This window comes from Vitis vinifera, chromosome 15 (genome assembly GCF_030704535.1).
Source record: "Vitis vinifera cultivar Pinot Noir 40024 chromosome 15, ASM3070453v1".
Classification (NCBI taxonomy): Eukaryota; Viridiplantae; Streptophyta; class Magnoliopsida; order Vitales; family Vitaceae; genus Vitis; species Vitis vinifera.
In genome coordinates this window covers 18,165,193-18,188,654 of record NC_081819.1, presented here as the reverse complement: position 1 = coordinate 18,188,654, position 23,462 = coordinate 18,165,193, and the positions used below count along the sequence as shown (strand labels likewise).

Genomic DNA, 23,462 nt, shown 5'->3' with positions numbered 1-23,462 from the left:
TAAACTAGAATGTAATTGTTTTTTAGAAAGTCTCATGGAAATGGAGGAAATAATTCACTCAAAATTTTGGTTTTTTGGTACCACATCATCACTTCTAAAAAAAAAGAAAAAAGAAAATTAGTAAATTAAAGTTTTGTTTGGATACAATTATTAATTTTTAATTTTTAAAAACAAAATAATTTATTTATGTAAAAAATAAAAACTCAATAAAAAAAATTAAATTTAGCACATGTCTTTATTAAAAATCACTTTGAAATTTGAAATGATAAATTATTTTTAATACCTTAATTTTTTAGTATGTTCTTAAAAATGATTACATTTTCAATGAAAGTCTTTAAAATTTTATATATATTATATAATATTTAATATTATTTTTATTTTTAAAATAAAAAATAAGATGTGTATCTAAATGAATAATAAATAAAAAATAATTATGTTTTGGAAATTAATAAAACTTTTAAAATGATAATGTAATTTAAATTAAATAATAAAAAATAAGGCAATTTTAAAATGGTGGGTCCATTGATAATTGAGATGGGTTTGTGAAGCAAAAAATTTACCACAAATCGCAAAAAAAAAAAAAAATCCAAACATAAATAAATGGAAAATCCAAAAGAAGGGCCTTTAAAACTTGGGCCTTCCATCTTAATGACTTGGGTTGGGCTATGGCCCTGTTATAAGAAAATAAAAACCAGCCCATTTTGTGTCCTAAAGAGTAAATTCCTCGTCCATCTTCTTCTTCTTCCGAATCTTCTGTCCATGGTTTAGGGTTTTATGTCATTGGTAAATTTTCAATGGGGGTGGGAGGGAGTTTTTGGGAATTACTGAAACCCTATGCCCGACCTGAAGGCTTCGATTACATCCGAAACAAACGGGTGGCTGTGGATCTCTCTTTCTGGATAGTCCAACAAGAAACCGCCACTAAAGCCAATGTTCGGAACCCTCACCTCAGACTCACTTTCTTCCGTACGATAAATCTCTTCTCCAAGGTCTGGCTCTGCTTTCTTTACCTTTCACTGTGTTTGGTTGCCCCGAAAGGAAACGGAAAGGAAAAGAAAATTTTGAAAGTTATGCGTTGTTGCAACTTGCAAGGGATGGAGGAATGGATGGGAATGCAAATTTGAAACAGTGGAGGACGTTAATTTCTTCTATTACTTTTATGTTCTTTTTTTCCTTTCTTTGCAACCAAAACGGCATTTCTGTTATTTCTGAGACTGAGGACAATGCTGTTGGAAATGTGCAGTTTGGCGCGTTTCCGGTGTTTGTTGTGGATGGAACTCCGTCGCCCTTGAAATCTCAGGCAAGGATTGCACGGTTCTTCCGTGGTTCTGGAATTGATTTGTCGGGTTTGCCGGTGGTTGAGGAGGGTGTTTCGGTGGAAAGGAATGCCGAATTCTCAAGACGCGTTCAAGAGTGTGTTGTGAGTTTTCTTTCACTTCCTTTTTTCGTGGTATTCTGCTACATTGTTCTTGACGATTTTGGAGTGTGTTTAAATCTGTATGCCCTTTTTTCTCTCTTTAAATGGGTTCCCAATTAGTGATCTAAGGATTCAAAATGCTCTCTTTTGTACTTAAATTCGGGTTGGTTGATGAGAAAACGGAGGAAAATAATATTCAAAATAATATTAGATTCAGATTATTGTTGGAAATAGTTTGATGACTTGCTCAAGGGGAACTTTAAACTTTTCTATGAATATTTATCTCATGCATTTTCCATGGGAGATGTCAAATAACGGTGTGTTTAGAAAGGAAAACAATCTGCAAGTAGGGTTCAATATTAAAGAACTTTGGGATGATTATCCACTTATTCATTGACTGGTTTTGCAGGAACTGCTTGAACTTCTTGGTATTCCTGTACTGAAAGCAAGAGAAGAGGCTGAAGCTCTTTGTGCCCAGTTAAATAGTGAAGGCCATGTAGATGCTTGCATCACAGCTGACAGTGATGCATTCCTCTTTGGGGCTAAATGTGTGATAAAATGCCTCCGACCCAATTGCAAGGTAAGTTTTAGCATCTTAGCATGCTTATTTTCATTTTACATGTCCCACTTGATCAATTGGTTCTGCTTTAATGGGTCAATACTAGTTATTTTGGAGTTTTCTTGTAGTGTTCACCTTATCAAAGCTAAAAAATATTGTCAGGGCCAGAATACGAATTTGTGTAAGAAGGGGGGTTGAGAAGACTTGAATTTTGGTTGCTGGGTTTCATGCACCTAGAGGCTGTTTTGGAAACTAAAAACATGGTCAGTTGAGGATAGTCTGACCGGTTCAAACTGCAGTATGTCTGGTAATAACACATGAATTATTTGTGGTTTCAGATCCAGCCATGACTTTCAGAACCAATAAAAAGTTGGTTTTCTTGAACCTGATGGGGGTGATACTGAGAGTCCTTGGACACAGCCTGGTCTTTTTTCTGAATTCCTGAATGCAAATAGAAATAAGGCCTGATTAGTTGAAACTTGCTCTTTTCTTATTGATCCATTATTTTCTCGGATACACACATCCAATGTGGTAAGCATGGTTATGAAAAAACTTGTACATTTTTAAATTCTATATTTTCTATATAAAAGAGGACTAATATTAATGAAGTATGGTTCCTGTATGCTTTGGGTTGGCTGTTAGGTGTCCTCTTCTTATTAATATATACTATTTATGTGCCTTTGCCTATGAAAAGAAGATATTAATGAAGCATGATCGAAAAAACAAGTTTACATATATTTTTTTTTAAAATTTCCTGGTACTTTTTATTTTATTGCTTTTTTTTTTTCTTCTTAGTTGTGTTTTTGATTATCCAAACGGAGCCTAAAGTTTATTGTGCTAGATGTTTATTGAAATGAGTTTGACTGAAGCTTAAAGGTTATGTTTTGGATGCCTACTTAAGATAATCCTTTCTTTATCTAAGTGGTGCAAGATTTAAAAATTTCAGCACTATAGGAGTTGTTTCTGTGTTGCACAATGATATTTGAGATAAAAGAAGAGAAAAAAGAAAAAGAAAAGAGAGAATTGATCTTTGGTTATCACACCAAGGTTTCTAAGCAATCACATTTGGGAAGAAGACATTCACATGCTCAAAGGAAGCATAATAAATGGTGAAAATTTTTATTAAAATTGAGGTTCTCCACTTTTCAAAAACTCTTATGACCTTCCCTAATACAACAATACAAGTATACAACCACCCTCCTAATTCCTTATCTTTCCATGCAAGAAGAGGAAAAGATATTGGAAAGGGATATTATTTAGAAACTAAAAGAAATAGAAACTTTCCTAATATAATAAGAAGACTAAAACAGATAGAGGAAAGACCGACTACTACTTAAAACAAAAAACTCAATAAAAAATAAACTACTAAAAATCAATCTTATTATAGTGAAAATATTCTAAATAGGATAGTGAAACCAAACTATATTTCTCTTCCTTTCTGTGAATAAACTCTAGGGTTCATTCCTTATCACTAAGCTTGGAACCAGCAAAAGGTGCACCAGTAGAGTTTTTTGCTTGGACTTAGATGACTAAGAAAATTTAATAATGATCAAGATTTTTCAACCAAAAGAAAAATTTAACCAAGGAAAGGGTAAACCTATATTGACTGATGTAAACTATAATAACTTGCTGATTTTTTGTAATTTTAGAGGTGCATGGTTTGAACTATCAATCTTATTTACTTGTATCATTGCATTGTTGTTATTCTTTTTACAACACAGTTTAGTGCCTTCAGACCCAACTTTTTCCCTCAAGGGTTTGATCTCCAGAGCACATTTATAGCAACTGTTTTCTTTAGGATGTAATGGGCATATTAAATTGCTTCCAATTGGTTCTTCACCTCCTGTCAATCATGAGCATCTAATTTTATGCAGGAACCCTTGGAATGCTACCACATGTCAGATATTGAATCTGGTCTTGGCCTGAAGAGGAAACACTTGATAGCCATCTCTCTTTTGGTTGGCAATGACTATGATTTAAATGGGGTACAAGGGATCGGGCTTGACACTGCTGTTCGTTTTGTCCAAGGCTTTAGTGAAGATGAGATTCTGAATAGGTTTCTTTTGAAACTGGTTTGAGATATCAGGTCTTTCCTTTTTATGCAACTGAAATGAGGATTCAGTTTTACTGAGCTGTATTACTGTTGTATCTAATTTTTCTTGCAGGTTACAAGAAAAAGGCAATGGGGCAACTGTGTTTGATGGGGCTGTTAAATCTATGGATGATTCTATTCCCTGTTTGGATGAGAAATCACCAAGGCCAAAAGTTCCTCATTGTTCCACCTTTCCTAGGAAGGGCTGCTTGGAAAAACCAGAGGGGTTTGCATGTGATTGCTCCACCTCTGACGCGGTAAATTTGAACTCATTAATTTCCATTCTTTTTCTTTGCTGGATATTTGTGCACTATATTATGCTGGGCCTTTTCAGCTCTATTTTAATAAGAATTTAAACAATTGTAGCTTATTTTACTCTTAAGGTTTTGGATTGTGCAGTGCCTGCTATTAATTTTAAGATCATCTGATGGGGTTTGACTGGCAGGACCATAAGGAAAAGGAACAAAAGAAGCAAGAAATGGATGATTCCATACCCAGTTTAGATGAGAGGTCACCAAGGCCAAAAGTTCCTCATTGTTCCATCTGTGGGCATCCAGGTCGCAAGAAATCTCATCTCAAGTTTTCTTGTGATTTTTGTGGCACCTTTCCTAGGAGGGGCTGCTTGGAAAAACCAGAGGGGTTTGTATGTGATTGCTCCACCTGTGACATGGTAAATCTGAACTCATTAATTGCCATTCCTTTTTATTGCTGGGTATTGGTGCATTATATTATGATTGGCCTTTTCACTTCTATTTTAATAAGAATTTAAACAATTGTGGCTTATTTTACTCTCAAGGTTTTGGATTGTGTAGTGTCTGCTATTAATCTTGAAAGCATCTGATGGTGTTTGAATGGCAGGATCGAAAAGAAAAGGCACAGAAGAAGCAAGAAAATTGGCAGTTAAGGGTTTGCAAAAAGATTGCCATGGAGCAGAATTTCCCAAATAATGAGATTATTGAATTGTATTTGAGCAATAACCATGGGCATTTTACTGGTATGTTTGATTGATTTCATCAGCTCAGGTTCTAAGTATTAACAATAGTACTTAAATATTTTTACTATGATATTTACTTGAAAATGGTATTGACTGGATATGATTGACATGGATCGAATCTGCAGAAGTGAGTAATTTTTTAGGAAATAAAACTAATTGCTGTATAGATTGATTGTTAACTGCCTTGTGGGGCATTGCAAAAAATTTTAGCCATCTGTTTCCTTTTATCATTCTTGACCTTCTTGGTTGATTGTTATGTCTTTCTGGTGTTTTGCAGAAAAGGATGGACCTCATATATCATGGGAAAGCCCAAAAACAGAGGTGCTTGTTGATTTCTTAGCTTATCATCAGCATTGGGAGCCGTCTTATATTCGTCAAAGGATGCTTCCTATGTTGTCTACCATCTTCTTCCGAGAAAAGGCTTTGAATCCAACGAATACATTGCTATATGGGCAGTATGAGTTTGATTCTATTCAGCGTGTGAAGGTAAGGTTCGGGCATCAATTTTTTGTGGTCAAATGGAAGAAGGCTGTACATGCAATGGCTAGTGTTGCCTATACAATCCCTGGTGACTCTGATATAGAGCAAGAGAAGCTAACAGAAGTTGATGAATCCATTGATCTATTGGATGAGTGCAATGTTCCTCAGATTCACGTTGATGATGGGTGCTGGTTTTTGTTGACTGATGAAAATATGGACTTAGTTCGGGCTGCTTTTCCAGAGGAAGTTAACAGATTTCTGCTGGAAAAGGTACACATTAGTTATCATTTTTGCTTCTCTCGATGACTCATTTTAAATTGAGCAGTCAGATCTTAGAGATAACAAAATGAAGGTTTTAAACTCAAGAAATCTAGTTTTAGTTTTCTGATTGGTTATTTCATGAATATTGATCCATATTCTACTATTTTTAGCCGAATGGGGAGTAGTAGGAAGGGCTTTGGAAAATTAAAAGCCAAGAAATATTAGGGTGACCGTTGTCTTTGTCTTAATCCGGTTTCAGGATCCATTGTATGAGATGCCCCTACAATTAAGCAAATGTGGATTTGTATAGAAATTCGTTTGGGGTATTGACTCTCAGTACATGCCATCAAATTAATGAAAAGAATTTATAGTCAGCTATTTATGGTACAGAAATGAGTGTAGACAACATGGGAAAGTTGATATGGTTAAGTAGCAACAGAAGAAGGATAGAATTGCAACTGGGCTCTTGTTATAGGCCACAGGACAAGCCAAGAGTTGGCAGTGGACATGGCCTTGGAATAGAATTGCAATAGAATTGCATAGAAGATGACCTTTGATTGTTTTCAACTCTAGGAATGTTTCCAGAACTCTTCAGAGGCACTTAGAAATTATTTTGAAGTGCTCATTAGAAATTCTCAAGATAGTCAAAATCTCCCCGATATTTTCCTAGCCCTTCCTAGTGTTCAATTTATAAATATATCTTGTTGAGTTTTTTGGCATATGGTGTTGTGAACATGAGGATTAAAAATCAACAAAAATAAGTTAATTAATTTTTTGTTGTTTCTTACAGGCTTTTGGAACTGAAAGAGCCTGCAGAGCTGGTATACTAATATGTCTTTGTGGTGACTTGCAGGAACTGAAAGAATCAAAAAGAAGAAATAAGTCTGGTTTAAGATCTGAAGGGGTGGAAGAAATGCCAGATTCGCCAAAATCAAAAGGAGTCCAGCTAAGTATTACTGAATTTTACCGTTCAGCAAAAGTAATTTTTCATGAAAAACCAGAAGATTCAGCTGGGAATTCAGATGCCCAGGGTAGAGAGACCTCAACTGAAAAGAGAAAAGCCTCGGATTCAAAGCTTTCCAAGTCTGTAAGACGACGCCTTTTGTTTGGTTAGGGTGTGATGGTATTTCTACTATTGGGAAATTTGCTTTTGTTTGGTTAACATGTAAATTTGATTCACTTGTAGCCCTCGAATCTTGTTCAGCTGTGCATAGTCTGGTTCTGACATTTTGTAACTAAAATCAGATTAAACTGATAGAATGTAGATAGTTAGCAGTCTTTGCCCTCTAATTGTCCTTTGGACTGTTCGTATAATGACTTGCTCCTTTCCATGTAGATATTCACCGTATCCTTACGATCTTAAAATATACCTGCATAGTTGAGAGACATCAGAAACTTTTTTCCTAACCGATGGGGAATATCACATTTCATTTTACCTCCAATCTCTTCCTTTATTTTCTGGGTTTAACCCTGAGTTCTAAGAGAAGAAAACCTAGCATTTGTTAAACATGTCAAGTAGGCTCATAGGAGAGTGGTGGTGATATCAGCAGTCAGCACAGGGTTTAAGGATCTCTGAAGAGTTACACAAGGGAGTCTGGATTTTTAGCCCTAGGCCATCTGAAGTTCTCGACCCATTGCTTTTGGTTTGGGCTTGTATCCATTTGGTCTGATGGAAATCACCCAAGAACTACAATCTGGGTTGGGCCTTTGATTTTGTTGAATTTTGAATGGCCTTGGCCCTCATCATTCAACTCTGGGCCTCATCTATGAAGATGAATTTGCTTAAATGTTGCGGCCCATTAAATTATTTGTTCCCATTGTTTAGTACCCATGCCATCAAGAAAGCTTTAATGTGATTTATGTAAACAACATCGTGCTCTTGCAAATTGAGGTTCTAAAAGACTTTTATGTTATGTTTAGTTGGAATTAAGGAAAAAAAAAGGTGATTTTTTTTGTTTGATTTTCCATGAAAAATATCAAAGAAGAATAAATATAATTAAAATTAGTTAGAAATTTATGTAGTTTTAAATTATTTAGTCTTTTATAAAAATGAGAAAAAAAATGAAATAAAATGAGTTTGAAGCATGTAAAAATAATTTATTAAGTTTATTTTTTTTTCTTCGCAATTTTTCCCTTCCATCAAATTTTCCAAGAACAAAACGAAAATTTTAATATTTTTAGGATTTTTCAGGCATGGTGATAGCAATTTAACAATCCAATGTACCAAAGACTTAAATATATATCATATCATCAAACAATTAAAGAAAATTATAGGCTATCAAATTCATATCTACAGAAGATTATAATTTGGGTTATTGAAAATATACTTCGAAATTTAGGTCATTGAATGATAGTATAAATAAATGAGATTAAGGTAAAAAAAAATGAAATTTAGTCTAAAATAATAGGAGCAGACTTCGGTTTAAAGCAATGAGACCTAAAGTATATACATGACACTAGTTGATTGGCTTACCTTTTGATGTGTATGAATTAATTGATCTTTCTTTTTCACACATGAAATCACTATTGTAATGAAAAAAAAAAGCTCAATCCTTAATCAAAATCTCCCATAATTAGAATGGATGGGTCTACAAGGTAGACCACTATTTAAATTTAATACAATTTATCAATATTTCACCAAATAAGGAAGAAAAAGTAATATAAAATAAAATAACCAATTTAAATTTGTATATATACATATAGTCAGCAGCCATTTAATTCTATATCCTCGTGGATACTCCCATATCCTATCCTCACAAATGTAAAATTTATTTTAAAAAATATGGGAAAATTGTTGATTATTTTAAAATCTATTTAATGGAAATAAAAAGGATAGACTGCTTACAAGCAAAATAAGGAAAGAAATCTCCTTCACAGGATATCAATCTGCCATCAGTACACACACAAGTGAAATAATATTGATGATTTGGATTCACTATAAAACCCCCATTTTCGTTCATCTCTTGGCCACCTCCTTGCTTCTTTGCAGTACTGTCTGAATTCAAAGATTTTTCACTTGGAATCTTGCAGACATGAGATTTGAGAGAGCTGAATCAGATCCTCCTACTGAAGGGTCTAATGGGCACAAAGACATTTGTGTTTTGGTTGTGGATTGTGATCCCACTAGCCTCATGACCATTTCAGGAATGCTTAGAGCTTTGACATATCAAGGTGTTGTTTTCTTTCTCTTTCTTCTACCTCTTTTTTTTGGAACAATCTTGATATATACTTCATGGGATTTTCAATTTTCATGGTTTTATGTTCTTGATTTGGATTATTATACCAGTTGTGACTGTGGAACGAGTTACTGATGCACTGGCGATGATACTGGAAAGAAAGGATGAAGTCGACCTTGTGATGACAGAGCTTCACATGCCTGACATGGATGGACTGCAGCTCCTTGATGAAATCCAAAAAACTTCAAAATTGCCTGTTGTTAGTGAGTATTAGTATAATCCAAATTGCTGAATGATATGATTTTGTAATTTACAGATTTCTTTTTCTTTTTGGATGGTAATGGTAATCCAGTTATGTCGGCTGATGCTGAGGAGGATGCCATGTTGAGGAGTCTTAATAAGGGTGCTACGTATTATATGATGAAGCCGGTTGAGATGGGAAGTATAAAAAACCTTTGGCAGTATGTGTTCTTGAATAGGAGGGATAAACAGCTGCAGAAAACTGGGCAGAAGGGTGGTGTCCAGGTTGAATCATTGGGGGAAAATGAATCAGATGTAGATGCAGGTAGTGCACTGATCAGTAATGGGAAGCATGGTTACCAAGAGCCCACAACAGACACTGTAGAGACCGACAAAGACGATGACGATGAGGAAGATACCCTTACTTCGCCTATTCGAAAGAAGGCGAAACTCACTTGGACGACTGAACTTCATGACAAATTCTTGCTCGCCATTGGTGAATTAGGCCTTGATAGTAAGACACATAAATTTTTATTCTTATGGTATTGTCCATGGATGTATAAATTATAATCCCTTTCTCTTCTCTTCTTTTCCAATGTAGATGCTCATCCTAAGAAAATACTTCATCTTATGGGAGTGGAAGGGCTCACAAAAGAACATATTTCGAGCCATTTACAGGTTTGGTTTTTCAGTTGAAAAATTTTAGCTTTAGGGTTTGTCATAAGACTTGAGTTCCAATTCACCAATTAGTATTGTTCCAGAAATATCGTCTCTCTGTGAAGCGGGACAAGCTAGCAGTCCAGTCAGTGCTTGAATTTGCCACCAAAAAGACCACCATGGATTACTTTGGATCAAGAAATTTTGTGCCGTATCGAAATCAGACAGTGTACAATATTTCACATGGGATTCAAGCCCCAAAGCTGCTACCCCCAACAATGGCGTCTCAACCAGGATTCACAGCCTATATTCAGAGTAATTATGCTACTCCCAGTAATATCAAACATGGGCAATATTCCACTCTGCTGTTTAATCAGCAAAATTGTAGCTATCCCAGTATCAGTCTGCATGGACTTAACCAGACTGCAATGGCTCTCAATGCTGGAAGAGCAAACAATGGATGGGGTTTGTTCACCAATTCCATCATGCAGCCCCCACAACCATGGCTGCTGCCACCACCTCCACCACAAGGGCAAGGAACAGACAAGACCTTTACCGGAGAAGCCGAAGCTGATGCCTGGTTTTATATGAGAAAAGGCAGCAACCAACTGTTCCCCATGTAGGGTTCTGATCATCCATCCCAGTGGTAGTCTGGTAGGTTGCAAAGCTTAGTCAAGTTTCTCTAGCTAGATCGAGCTTCATTTTAGAAGTATTTCGTCAGTAAATATCCCATTTGTTTCAATGTTTTACAGGAACAAGGTGGTGAAGATGCCTTGAACTTGGGGACATACAGTATCAATACTCCATGTGAGGTGGATCCAAGCTACAACAAAGATCGGCTCAACCTTGATATGTACCTTGGGCAACTGGGTTTTGGAATATCATAGTCTTCCTTTAGCTGATTTTGGATTAGGGTTTTTAGTGTTTGAATGATTTGGATAATGCATGTACTGGACGTGTTTTTGATTTTGGATGTGTTTTGAATTTAAAGTTTTTGGTGTTTTGCGGTTTGTGTCTCCTCCAATGCCGTTTGATTTCTGTTTTTCATGTTGGCCGTTATAAGTTATAACTACCCTCTATGAAAATCCTTGGATTCCTCTGGATTGTGAACAACTAAAATAACGATAAAAAAAATACAGTTAATTTTAACGGATTTGCACCCCTCAAAATCGTGCCGTTAAAATACCGTTAATGTTGTTTTGATATTCTAAGATGTGTTAGTAGGGGAAAGAAAAAGAAAATGGAAGCATCAAGGGTATCATGCTATGCTATGACTCCCTAGCTTCCACCTGCACTCAACGATCCTCCACTTCGACTCCCACGAGGAGCCTTGGCTTTGCTACAAATTCTTGGATAGAAGGTTGAGCGTCTTTTAAGAATCGGTTAGTGTTCTATTAGGGACCTTAAGATTATTTGAACTTTTCATAGTTTTTGATATCATAGTACTTCATTGATTTGTTTCAAGAGTCATCATTTAAGTAATTCATGTTATGTGATTTAAAAATGAAATTATTGTATTGTTATACCGAGCATAATCTCATAGAAGAATTTTCAAAAGGATATATAGAAGAGACGATTGTTCATAATTTTATAAAAGTTTATACAAGATTTTCACTATTAAAGCAAGTTGCAGAGATTTAACATGTTATAAAAATTGAATATCATATACGAGAATCTTATGCTTTAATTAAAAAAGTGATTTCCATCTAAACTTGATCCTTCAATCGGTTAGTTAAATATTAGAACTAAATGGAGTTTAGGCTAGAGAATGTTTTCACAAATAGATTTTGAGAATAGTTATTCTTATTTTTTAAAGCAAAGCTATGTTTGAAATTTGAAATATCCTTAGCTTGTTTCTATGTTTTCAAATATTTTTTAAAAATAATTCTTATGAATAATACTTTATTTTTAATCATTTTTTATATTTTTATAATTAACTTTTAAAACAAACCATATAAAAAATAAGTGAAAACAATTAAAATATATTTTCAAAAAACTGTTACATATATAAAAAAAATTACCAAACATGTTTTTGAGTTTAGAAAACAATTTTTTATTTTTAAAAACAATTCTCTATCGAATATCAATTAATTTAATAGGATTAAAAAGAACTAAATATTTTAAAATTATTAAAAAAAATTAAATTCAAAATATAAAAAATAATATATATATATATATATATATATATATATATATATATATATATATATTGAATTTGTTAATATTAACATTATTAACATTAACAAAGATGCATCCTTCCTAGTCCTTTCGTACTGGGGAAAGGTCCTCTCAATGCTCTAATGCCGACATCGGATATGGACCGAACTGTCTCATGACGTTCTGAACCTAACTCACGTACCATTTTAATAGGTGAACAACCCAACCCGGGGGAACATACTATAACCCCAGGTGGCAAAGAGCCGACATCAAGGTGCCAAACCTTCCCGTCGATGTGAGTTCTTGGGGAAGATCGGTTTATTATCCCTAGAGTAACTTTGATCCATTGAGCTCTTGGACAATTCCAACTAGAACTTACTTAAAATTAGAACTAGACCTTATTGAGTTTGAAGTAGGCTCGTAGTTGAGTCTATTTATCTAGTCAATTAGATATGTCAGGAGAAAATTTAAGGGAAGAAAAGTAAAAGAAAAAAAAAATAAATTGAAAAAAATTAGAATTAAAAATTTAAGCCAATGAAATACAAGTTTAGAATGATCGTGTTAATTTCTCTTCTGCGCGCGCACATACACACACATATATATATTATTTGATGTATTATATTCTTTGACTTATTTAGTAATTTTTAAAATTAATTTAAAATTAACCATTATTATTTTCAAAATATAAAAAATATTAAAATATTAAAAAAATAATATATATATATATATATATATATATATATATATATATATATATATATATATATATATATATATATATATATATTGAATTTGTTAATATTAACATTATTAACATTAACAAAGGTGTGTCTTTCTTGTCCTTTCGTATTGGGAAAGGGTCCTCTCAATGCTCTAACACCGACATCGGATATGGACCAAACTGTTTCATGATGTTCTGAACCTAGCTCACGTACCATTTTAATAGGCGAACAATCCAACCCTTGGAACATACTACATCCCCAAGTGACAAAGAGCTGACATCGAGGTGCCAAACCTTCCCGTCGATGTGAGTTCTTGGGGAAGATCAGTTTATTATCCCTAGAGTAACTTAACTTTTATCCGTTGAGCTCTTGGACACTTTCAACTAGAGCATATTTAAAATTAGAACTAGACCTTATTGAGTTTGAAGTAGGCTCGTAGTTGAGTCTATTTATCTAGTCAATTAGATATGTGGGGTGTCGAGAAAATTTAAGGGAAGAAAAGTAAAAGAAAAAAATAAATAAATAAATAAATTGAAAAAAATTAGAATTAAAAATTTAAGCCAATGAAATACAGCGCGTAGAGATATATATATATATATTCTTTGATGTATTTTATTCTTTGACCTTTCTAATAAGTTTTAAAATTAACCATTATTATTTTCTAAAATATATTTTTTATTTAGAAAAATGCTTTATTAAATATTAATATCCATATCTTATAATTTCTATTAAATTATTGTTATTCATTTAAAAAAATATATATGATTTGTATTTTTATCATCAACATTACTATTTATGAAATTTATCATTATGTCATTCTTTTAAGAGATTATTATGCATTCACTTTATTTTAAATTAAATTAAAATTTATGTAAAATTTTAAAATAGTATAATTAATTTTGAAATTTTCTATTATTTATTTTTGGTCAAATAATATGATTTTTAATATTAATTTTAAGAATTTTAAATTTTGAGAAATTTTTATGAAAATCAAAAAGAAAAAGAAAAATAATTAAAATAGGTGCATTTAATAAGTGATGTCTTATTAGGTTGGTGAGAATGGTACTTTTGGTAATAAAGATAAGTCAACTTGTGGGTGAAATTATTTTTCAAAATTAGAGATAAAATAGGAAAAAGTGAAAAATGAAGATATTTCTTGTGTTTAATATTTGTTAAAAACATAATTTTTTTCTAATAAAAAAATAATTAAAAAGAAATTAGAGTATTAACTTGATAACTTCATTAATGGAGAGGAAAATGGTAAATTTTTTTTTCAACTATTATCTTATCTTTTCGCTTCTTTCAAATTCAAATATTTCCTAAAAGTTAGAAAAAAAAAAAATCAAATTTAGAATTACATAACAAAAGAAGTCAAAGGGGTAATATTGTCTTTTCCATCTGCCTTGTCTTTTTCCCTTACTTTTATTTAATAACAGTAATTGCATGCCTACAAATATAGAAAAAAGTCTCCCACACCAGACATGAATTTGCTACCATTAATCCCACTGGATTATGAGGAGATACGGTAGTGATGTTATAAAACCCCATTTTCATCATCCATCTCTCAACCACTTCCTTGCTTGTTTGCAGCTTCTGAATTCAGAAATTTTCCCTCAGCTTTTTGCAGTCATGGGCAGTGAGAAAGCTTCTTCATCATCAGTTACTCCTACTGAAGAATTTAAAGGGCACAGAGACATCTGTGTTTTGGTTGTGGATTGTGATCCCACCTGCCTCATGATCGTTTCAGGAATGCTCAGAGCCTTGACATATGAAGGTGTTGTTTCCTTCTCTCTTTCATTCTAATTTCCATGAACAATTCTCTTAACATTTTTCTTTTTTTTGTGGTCGTGGTTTTTACTTTTGATGATCAGTTTTGACTGTTGATCGAGCTGTGGATGCTTTGGCAATGACACTAGAAGGAGGGTGTGGAGTTGACCTCGTTATGACGGAGCTTCACATGCCTGACATGTACGGACTCGACCTTCTTGATGAAATCAGAAGAACTTCCAAATTGCCTGTTGTCAGTGAGTGGCGTTAATTACTTCTTCTCAAGTCATCTTCTGCTCATCTCACTGTCTTTTTCTTCTTCATTTGTTGTTCTTTCTTCTTGATTTTCTGCCTTTTTTCTTTGTTGGTAATGTTGCAGTTATGTCTGCTGATTCGAATGAGGATGTGATGTTAAAAAGTCTTAGAAGAGGCGCTGAGTACTATCTCGTGAAGCCAGTTTTAATGGAGGATGTGACGAACTTTTGGCAGTATGTCTTTAAGAGAAGACGACAGAAACTCAGCCTAGAAACTGAAAAGAAGGGGAGTAGTAATGTAACTATTGTTGAGGTTGTTGAATCATTCGAGGAAGAAGACGAATCGGATGGAGATGGAGATGGAGATGGAGATGAATATAGTGCAGTGAGTGATGGAGAGAAGAGCCATCAAGAGTCCGCTGTAGAGACCAGGAAAGAAGAGGAGGAAGATACCCTGACTTCACCCATGCCCAAGAAGCCAAAGCTGAATATTGCTGGAAGCTCTGCCTCTGGAACTGCAGACAGTGGGTCGGGTTTGTGCACCAACCCCATTGAAGACGAACAGCTCATACCGCCCCCACAACCATGGCTGCCGCCACCACCACAGGAGCAGGGAACAGATAAGAAATCTGAGGCTGAAACAGAAGATGATCATGAGGGGTCCGATATGGCGAAAGGCGGCGACCAACTGTTCCCCAAATAGGGTTCTGATCATCCACCCCAGTAGTAGCTTTGAGAGTTCTTGTTTGGTGGGTTTTTGGGTTATGAATAAAGTTGATGAATAATGTATTCAGGTTCTGGATATACTTCTATGAATTGGAATAAATTTTATGGGTTGGTTTGATAACGGTTTTGTTTTCTATTCTCCGTAATAATAATAATAACAATAAAACACTTTTAAAAATCCGAAAATTATTTTCCATTGTTTTCAAATAATTATATAATACGTAGAATAATTAAAAATAAAGCTGTAAAAATTATTTTTAAAATATATATAAATAAATTAAAAATATTTTAGGTTTTATTCTATAAAATATCATAAAATAATTTTTAAAATTTATTTTTAAAAATAATTATCAAACCAAGTCTTAAATGTCTGTTTTTGATATTAACAGTTAATAAATACCTTTGGAATGATTAAATTCAAATAATTCGTCATTTAGGAGAAGAAGGTCCTTATATTTCTCTATGTGTGAGTTTTTGTTACGTACTAATTGTTCCAAATCTCGGACAACTAGAATAACGAATAAAAAAATTCAGTTATTTTTAACGGATATTGCAGCCTTTTGTCTGAAAACGTCATCAAAAACATAAAAATTAATTTGAACTTGGGGTTTCTAGCCGAATGTTTAAACAGAATTAACTAATTAACGGATTCCTCTTTTCACTTACGTAGATAAATGATAAATCTCAATCGCAGCATTTTTCAATCATTTGATTTTCACTTACTAATTAACTCATATTTAAAATAAGGTTATTTGATTAAAAGTGTCGTTGAAAACCTGATTTTAAAAATCTAATATTTCATTATTTTTTTAATCATATTTTGATAAAAACATTTTTACTTTTTTAAAACCTACATGTAAATACTTGAAATGATCGATGTATTTATGTAAAAAATTGATTACTCTTCAAGTAAAAATATATATAATGTTAAATCCATGAGGATTATTTTATCATTTTTTTTACCAATTAATTCTTTAAAATACTGAGAGCATGTAACCATCCAATAAAAAATTATTTTTAAAAAATTTATGTGGCAATCTTATCCTATACAAAATACTTTTCATGTTTCTACAACAACCAAAATTTGCTTTCACATAATTTTCAAAATAAAAATAAAAAATAATTTAAAAATTCATAGAAATAAATAAAATAGAATACAATATTTTTTGGATTTGTTGTATCTCCACCACTCCATACCAAAAATCTTTAAATATGATTTCTTTATCTGTGCTTTTTTTTGAATTTTTTTTTAATTTTCTCTAAATTTTTTATTAAGTAAATAGATTTCAAATTAAGTAATACTTAATACATAAGATTTATTAATTTGTAAAAATCATTTCAAATTCAAAAGTTGATGAAATTAATACTAGAAAGTTACTGACATTCAAAATTTAATAATATATTAGAAAGTTAATTTATAAACAAAACTCATCTGAAATATTATTTTGCTAGTTTCTTCTTTATACATAATTGTAATTTTGTGAAAATTTTATTTGTTAAATTAGATCTGAATTAAGTAATGAGTCAATTTTATTTATCTTATATTAGCTTAAAGGTTTTCCTAATCTTTTGATGATTACAAAAAAGCTTGATTTATTCACATATTAAAAAAAATTAAAATTTATTTTTTAACTCATCTAAACTAAAATTTTATTAACTATTTTTATTTTTAAATTATTATTATTCATTTTTAACAAAAAAAAAATCAATTATACCTCTATAAACGGTTAAATTCATATTTTATAATACATATTAAAATAATATTATTTTTATACAATGTTAATATCCTTATTTTATAATATAGACTAAAATAATATATTTTTTTATACAAAATATAAGTTATGATTTTATCATAATATTAGTATTCATATTTTATTAAAAATGATGTATTTTCAATTTATTTATTATTATAAAAATATATATTTTTTATTTTTAATAAGACTTGAATTACATTTAATTGATATTATATAAATTGAACATACAAAATTCACATAATCAAAATAAAAAATTATTATTAAAAAAACTAAAATTTATTTATCCAAATGAAATTTTTGCCTTTTGTTCTTTGAAGAGTATTTTAAAAAATAACTTGCAAACACCCTTATTTTCAGAAAATATCAAAAAACCATTTTTTTTTAACTTTAAAATAATTTTTGAAAACAAGTCCTAAAAAACATGACCAAATGAGCCCTATACTATTTTAAGAGGAAAAAAAGGACTCATGAAAAATTTAAACCATAAACAAGATCTCATGAAAGACATTAAAGCATACAATAAAAATTGGGAATTAAGAAAAATTGACCTTGATTAATCCCATAGAAAGCCATTCCTGTGCTCTTTTGATGTTTAAGGATGCGTTCAATTCGTGAAGGAGAGAAACCCCGGGTTCAATTGGCTCTTCCCTTTCAACATCCAAAATAACTGTGTGCTCTGAAGAGTTTGTTCGTGCAGTACATTTTCTTCTCAATCCCAAAGAGAAAAACAAAACATAATAGGATAGCCACCCTGCCTTTTTCCCTTATATATATATTACATATCACACATACACAGTTTGGACCACTTGACTTAATGAGTCAGCCAAGTGAATTAGGGTGAGCCCATAGAAATCAAGCAATAATGTGTCCAGCTCCATTATGGATCACAATGCACAAATTAAATTAACATTGATTTATGACATTATCAAATTGATTATGTAAGTCCACACATAAAAATTCCAACAATTCTCCCACTTGGACTATATAATCAAACATCACAACTTATACATAATCATAAATCAATGCCCCATAGAATCTCATCAAAAACAAATAATCAAAAGCAATCATATATGCTTCATTGCTTGATTCACAGGGAAATATACAATAATATCAATCCTTCCAACAATAGCATAATATTACAATACCAAAAGTGGCTCCCACTAACTTAATACAACTTAGGCTTCCAACAACCCCATTTGAGATACATGTTCCTGAAACACAACTATGGGTAAGCCTTTTGTTAGTGGATCCGCCAACATACTTTTTGTGGACATGTGCTCAATATCAATAAGAGACTCTACTACTTTCTCCTTAACAAAATAGAATTTTACATCAATATGTTTGGAGCGAGAAATACTCCTAGCGTTCTTAGAGAAAACAACAGCTACGGAATTGTCACAAAATAATTTTAGCGGTTTAGAAATGGAGTCAACAACTCCCAAAGCTGAAATAAAATTCTGCACCCACTTAGCATGACAACAAGCCTCATAACATGCCACATACTTTGCCTCCATAGTTGAGGATGTTGTAAGTGTCTGCTTGACACTTTTCCAAGATAAAGCTCCTCCTGCCATCATAAAAATATAGCTTGTAATGGATTTCTTATCATCTATGCAACCAGCAAAATCAGCATCACAAAACCCAACTACATCAAGTATGTTGGTGCGCCGATATGTCAACATTGAGTCCTTAGTTCCTTGCAAATACCTAAGGACCTTCTTAGCAGCTTTCCAATGTTGACTCCCAGGATTGCTCAAGTATCTTCCCAACATGCCCACAACAAAAGCAATATCAGGGCGTGTACATACTTGAGCATACATAAGGCTGCTAACCAAAGATGAATAAGGAATGATTCTCATTTCCTCTCTCTCATCATCATTTTGAGGACACTGAGCCTTTGAAAATTTATCACCCTTCACAATTGGTGCTTTAGTAGAACTACAGTTGTGCATATTGAACCTCCTTAATATCTTCTCAATATAGGTTCGTTGAGACAATTTGAGCACCTCATTAGCCTTATCACGAAGACTCTTTATGCCCAAAACATAAGAAGCCTCACCAAGATCCTTCATGTCAAAAATGGGTTGACAACATGTGCTTTGTCTCAATCAACAAGTCAGAATCATTTGATGCGAGTAGTATGTCATCAACATATAAAACAAGAAATATGTAACTACTCTCACTGACCCTCAAATATATGCATTTGTCAATTGTATTCTCTTTAAAACTATTTTGGGTGATAATCCTATCAAACTTTAGATACCACTGCCTTGAAACCTGTTTAAGACCATAAATTGACTTATTAAGCTTACAAACTAAGTGTTCCTTTCCAACTTCTATAAAAACCAGTAGGCTGCTCCATATACACGTCCTCATCCAAATCACCATTTAAGAAAGCTGTCTTGACATCCATCTGATGTAGTTCCAAATCAAAATGAGCTACTATAGCCATAATCACTCTAAAAATGTCCTTGGTCGACACAGGTGAGAAGGTTTCCTTAAAATCAATCTCTTCTCTTTGACTATAACCTTTAACCACAAGTCTAGCTTTATATTTCTCTATTCGCCCACAAGAATCACGTTTGGTCTTAAAGACCCACTTACACCCAATTGGTTTACAACCATGTGGCAATTCGACCAAGTCCCAAACACTATTCATATACATAAGATTCATTTCATCATCCATGGCTTTTTTCCAATAAGTGAATTGAGGACAATGAATTGCTTCTTGATAAGTGATTGGATCAGAAACATCATAACCATCATACTCATGCTCCTGCAAATAAATCATGTAGTCATTTGAAATAGCTGGCCTACGAACCCTTTGTGATCTTCTTAAAGGAACCCCATCAACAATAGTATTATCAACGGGAATGCTAGATTCCACTTGATCACCATGCTCTCTTTGATTAGTGGCTGGCTGTTGGACAATAGGAACATCCACATTTGGAACATAAGATGTAGGAAAAGGAATCACAACATGCTCTTCTCCAAAAGGTATTTCACAAGGCACAAAAATTGGATCAACATTAACTTCATCCTCAAAGTATACAACCCTGTCTGACTTAATGATCCTAGTGGTATGAGATGAACAATAAAATCTGGAACCCCTTGATCCAATGCAATAACCTACAAAGAAACCATTGATGGTTTTAGGATCAAGTTTCTTTGACTGTGGGTTATAGGGCCTAACCTCAACCTTATATTCCCAAACATGGAAATGATGAAAACTCGGTATCTTCCCTGACCATAGCTCATAAGGTGTCTTAGGCACAAACTTACTAGGCACTTGATTCAAAATATATGTCGCGGTCCTTAAGGCTTCACCCCACAAAAATTCTGGCAATGAGGAATTAGACAACATGCACCTCACCATATCCAATAATGTGCGATTCCTCCTTTCTGCAACCCCATTCTGTTGAGAAGTGCCTGACATTGTATATCTCGCATCAATGCGACATTCCAATAGAAACTTAGCGAATGGTCCATGATTTTGTCCAGTCTCATCATATCTCCCATAATACTCACCACCTCTATCAGACTTCACAACTTTAATGGGCTTTCCCAACTAAAACTCCACCTTAGCCTTAAAGGCCTTAAACACATTTAGGGAGTCAGATTTCTCATGGATTAGTTCAACATAACCATATCTAGAGAAATCATCAATAAAAGTGATGAAATATTTATAACCCCCTAAAGCAGTTGGTGTCAAAGGACCACATATATCTGTGTGGATCAAGTCTAAAGTGTCTTCGCACCTATCAATCTTCTCATTTATGGTCTTAGCTATCATCTTCCCCTTTAAGTAAACAACACAAGTCTCGAAGTCTGAGAAATCAAGATCAGAAAGCACACCATCTCTAACCAATCTCTCTAATCTTTGCTTAGAAATATGACCTAAGCATTTGTGCCACAACATAGAAGAACTCAAATTCATTCTAGCATGCTTGCAACCAACAACAGAATTAACGGAAGATGAATCACACAAAGGACCATGATGCAAACTGAGACTATAAAGATTGCCAAACAAAATACCATTGTCAATTAAGACTGAGTTGCTAAAAATATCCACTTTTCCACCTCCAAAGTGAAAAGAATAACCATGTCTATCCAAAACAGATACATAAATCAAATTCCTCCTAAGTGAGGGAATGTAAACAACATCGTGTAACAATAAAAAGCTTTCGGTGGCCAATCTCAGTTTTATGATGCCAAAAAATTCTACTTTCACTTTGCTTCCATTACCCATGTACACAAATTCTTCATGCTTTGACGACCTCCTTTTCTTTGTCATCTCCTACAAAGAATTAGTAACATGAATAGTGGCACCAGTATCTAACCACCAAGAATTGACATGAACATTAACAATATTAGTCTCAATCATGTTTGCATTCAAATCAATCACAACCACAATTTTACATTTCTTCTTTTTCTCTAGCCAATTTTTAAACTTGAAGCAATCAACCTGCTTATGCCTAACCTTATGACAAAAGTTGCACTTCCACTTGAATTTCTCATTCTTTGTACCAATAGATGAAGCAGATCCACTAAGGGCTCCTTGACTCAAATTCCCTCTCCTCTTGAATTGCTTAGAGCCACCAGAATTCTTGTGTTGAGGTTTTTTCTTCATATTGCTCCCATGATCAATAACAAGAGCAATGAAGTGAGTCTCATTTTTCTTCAGTGAGACTTCATATTGCACCACAATGGACATCAACTCCTCCAAAGTCCATTCTTCCTTCAAGGCATTATAGGTCAACTTCACTGCATCAAAGGAAGCAGGAAGAGACTTAAGTATTAGCCATTTCAGGAATTTCTCACTTAACTCCACTTTCATCTCATTTGCCTTGTTGAAATAGTGCTTTAGTTTGATGATGTGATCTCTAACCCCACCTACTCCATCATACACAGTGGTTTTGAGAAGCTTCAAGTGAGTTGCCATTTTTGCCTTATCAGTCTTGGTATAATTGGCCTTCACATATTCCAAAAAATCTTTGGCCCTTTCTGTCTTTGGCACACATTCTTTAATGGACTTATCCATAGTGTATTTCATCACCATCAGACAACTCTTATTGGAGTGCTCCCATTTCTCATAAAAGGATCTTTCGTCTGTAGAGCTCATATAAGTGGGTTTACTTGACTCATCAACTCTCAAAGTCAAGTCCAGATTTTGCAGGGTCATATGGACGTTGAAAGACTCAAACCATTCCTCAAAATTATTTCCTGTAAAAAGCTTGATGACAGACAATTGCAGAGTAATACTAGGATTGCTAGTTGCTGGAAAATAGCAAAATAAAACAATATGCATGTTACTACAAAATCATGTTGTTTGCTAGTTTCCAGAATTACTCAATTTACCAATAGCTTGGAATTTTGAAAATTTCATAGCGGTAAGGACAAATAATTATATATCACAACCAAGATGCACTAATTTTATTACCGAAAGGGCAAAAAAAAAAAATAGTACGATTCATAATATATAATTAATTTCCTTCACCAATCTAAACATCCTACCAAGGATTATAATTATCGATAGGACAATTACAATACCTGTATGGATCTTAGTAATTACAATAATAAAACAACCAAAATGTGGGAGATTAAATATTTCAACAAAGACAATTTGACACATATAGGATCACGATGGGCAACCACATATATGTTCACTATTGTCATGATGAATTCAAAATATCTCAATTTGCACAACTTGACACACTTAGAATTACGATAGGCAATCACACAAGTGTTCTTCAATGTCATAATAAATTGAGATATTGAACAAAATAGTTTAGGACAACATTATTGGTATAACACAAAAATTATACCCAAAAGAACAACAACAATAACAATAATAAGTGTCCCAATAAATCCAAATTTTATAAATGCATAATAATTCCAACATATGCATTATCATTCCAAGAATGCCAAGACAAAAAAAAAATGTTTTTTTTGTTTTTTTTTTAAATTATGATGTCATGATGACGTCATCATCTTTTCCACGGGCTGAACAACCCTGGTTCTAGCTGTACAGATCTAGAGAAGAAAAAAAAATTTCGGCAAAAAAAACTATGCAATTTCCTACACAAACAACCGATTTTCCGTCATCAAATATTAATCCATCAATCTTGACTAAAAATTTGCACAAAAACGCATAAACGAAGAGCCATAAGAAACCTTAGTTTTCGAAATTCCATCAATTGAGTTCC

The 23,462-nt window shown here is 33.1% G+C and overlaps 4 protein-coding genes across 4 annotated transcripts; all 4 read left to right on the top strand.

The window, feature by feature from the left end:
- The first annotated feature begins 722 nt into the window (after positions 1 to 722).
- LOC100259113 (flap endonuclease GEN-like 1) lies at positions 723 to 7,140 on the top strand. The gene is made up of 9 exons (XM_002273123.4): positions 723 to 989; positions 1,244 to 1,420; positions 1,827 to 1,997; positions 3,851 to 4,032; positions 4,142 to 4,325; positions 4,514 to 4,738; positions 4,927 to 5,062; positions 5,340 to 5,812; positions 6,657 to 7,140. Exons 1-9 carry the CDS (start codon positions 795 to 797, stop codon positions 6,915 to 6,917), a joined length of 2,004 nt encoding a protein of 667 aa, XP_002273159.1. The 5' UTR covers positions 723 to 794; the 3' UTR covers positions 6,918 to 7,140.
- A 1,642-nt stretch (positions 7,141 to 8,782) lies between these two features.
- LOC132255185 (two-component response regulator ARR2-like) lies at positions 8,783 to 9,789 on the top strand. Its single transcript, XM_059743046.1, has 3 exons — positions 8,783 to 8,974; positions 9,090 to 9,242; positions 9,332 to 9,789. Exons 1-3 carry the CDS (start codon positions 8,836 to 8,838, stop codon positions 9,787 to 9,789), a joined length of 750 nt encoding a protein of 249 aa, XP_059599029.1. The 5' UTR covers positions 8,783 to 8,835.
- Positions 9,790 to 9,826: 37 nt separating this feature from the next.
- On the top strand, positions 9,827 to 10,886 carry LOC104881893 (transcription factor BOA-like). The gene is made up of 3 exons (XM_019225599.2): positions 9,827 to 9,897; positions 9,981 to 10,530; positions 10,629 to 10,886. Exons 1-2 carry the CDS (start codon positions 9,850 to 9,852, stop codon positions 10,497 to 10,499), a joined length of 567 nt encoding a protein of 188 aa, XP_019081144.2. The 5' UTR covers positions 9,827 to 9,849; the 3' UTR covers positions 10,500 to 10,530; positions 10,629 to 10,886.
- A 3,434-nt stretch (positions 10,887 to 14,320) lies between these two features.
- Positions 14,321 to 15,623, top strand: LOC104881872 (two-component response regulator ARR1). Its single transcript, XM_010663323.3, has 3 exons — positions 14,321 to 14,529; positions 14,627 to 14,779; positions 14,902 to 15,623. The coding sequence occupies exons 1-3, from the start codon at positions 14,385 to 14,387 to the stop codon at positions 15,477 to 15,479; spliced, it is 876 nt and encodes a 291-aa protein (XP_010661625.1). The 5' UTR covers positions 14,321 to 14,384; the 3' UTR covers positions 15,480 to 15,623.
- The last annotated feature ends 7,839 nt before the right edge of the window (positions 15,624 to 23,462 follow it).

Coding starts and splice junctions, on each gene's coding strand:
- LOC104881872 (XM_010663323.3), top strand. CDS start 14,385: ATGGGCAGTGAGAAAGCTTCTTCATCATCAGTTACTCCTACTGAAGAA. Junction 14,530..14,626: donor CAGAGCCTTGACATATGAAG/GTGTTGTTTCCT, acceptor TTTGATGATCAG/TTTTGACTGTTGATCGAGCT. Junction 14,780..14,901: donor TTCCAAATTGCCTGTTGTCA/GTGAGTGGCGTT, acceptor GTAATGTTGCAG/TTATGTCTGCTGATTCGAAT.
- LOC104881893 (XM_019225599.2), top strand. CDS start 9,850: ATGGGAGTGGAAGGGCTCACAAAAGAACATATTTCGAGCCATTTACAG. Junction 9,898..9,980: donor ATATTTCGAGCCATTTACAG/GTTTGGTTTTTC, acceptor GTATTGTTCCAG/AAATATCGTCTCTCTGTGAA.
- LOC132255185 (XM_059743046.1), top strand. CDS start 8,836: ATGAGATTTGAGAGAGCTGAATCAGATCCTCCTACTGAAGGGTCTAAT. Junction 8,975..9,089: donor TAGAGCTTTGACATATCAAG/GTGTTGTTTTCT, acceptor TTATTATACCAG/TTGTGACTGTGGAACGAGTT. Junction 9,243..9,331: donor TTCAAAATTGCCTGTTGTTA/GTGAGTATTAGT, acceptor ATGGTAATCCAG/TTATGTCGGCTGATGCTGAG.
- LOC100259113 (XM_002273123.4), top strand. CDS start 795: ATGGGGGTGGGAGGGAGTTTTTGGGAATTACTGAAACCCTATGCCCGA. Junction 4,033..4,141: donor GAAGATGAGATTCTGAATAG/GTTTCTTTTGAA, acceptor TTTTTCTTGCAG/GTTACAAGAAAAAGGCAATG. Junction 5,063..5,339: donor TAACCATGGGCATTTTACTG/GTATGTTTGATT, acceptor GGTGTTTTGCAG/AAAAGGATGGACCTCATATA.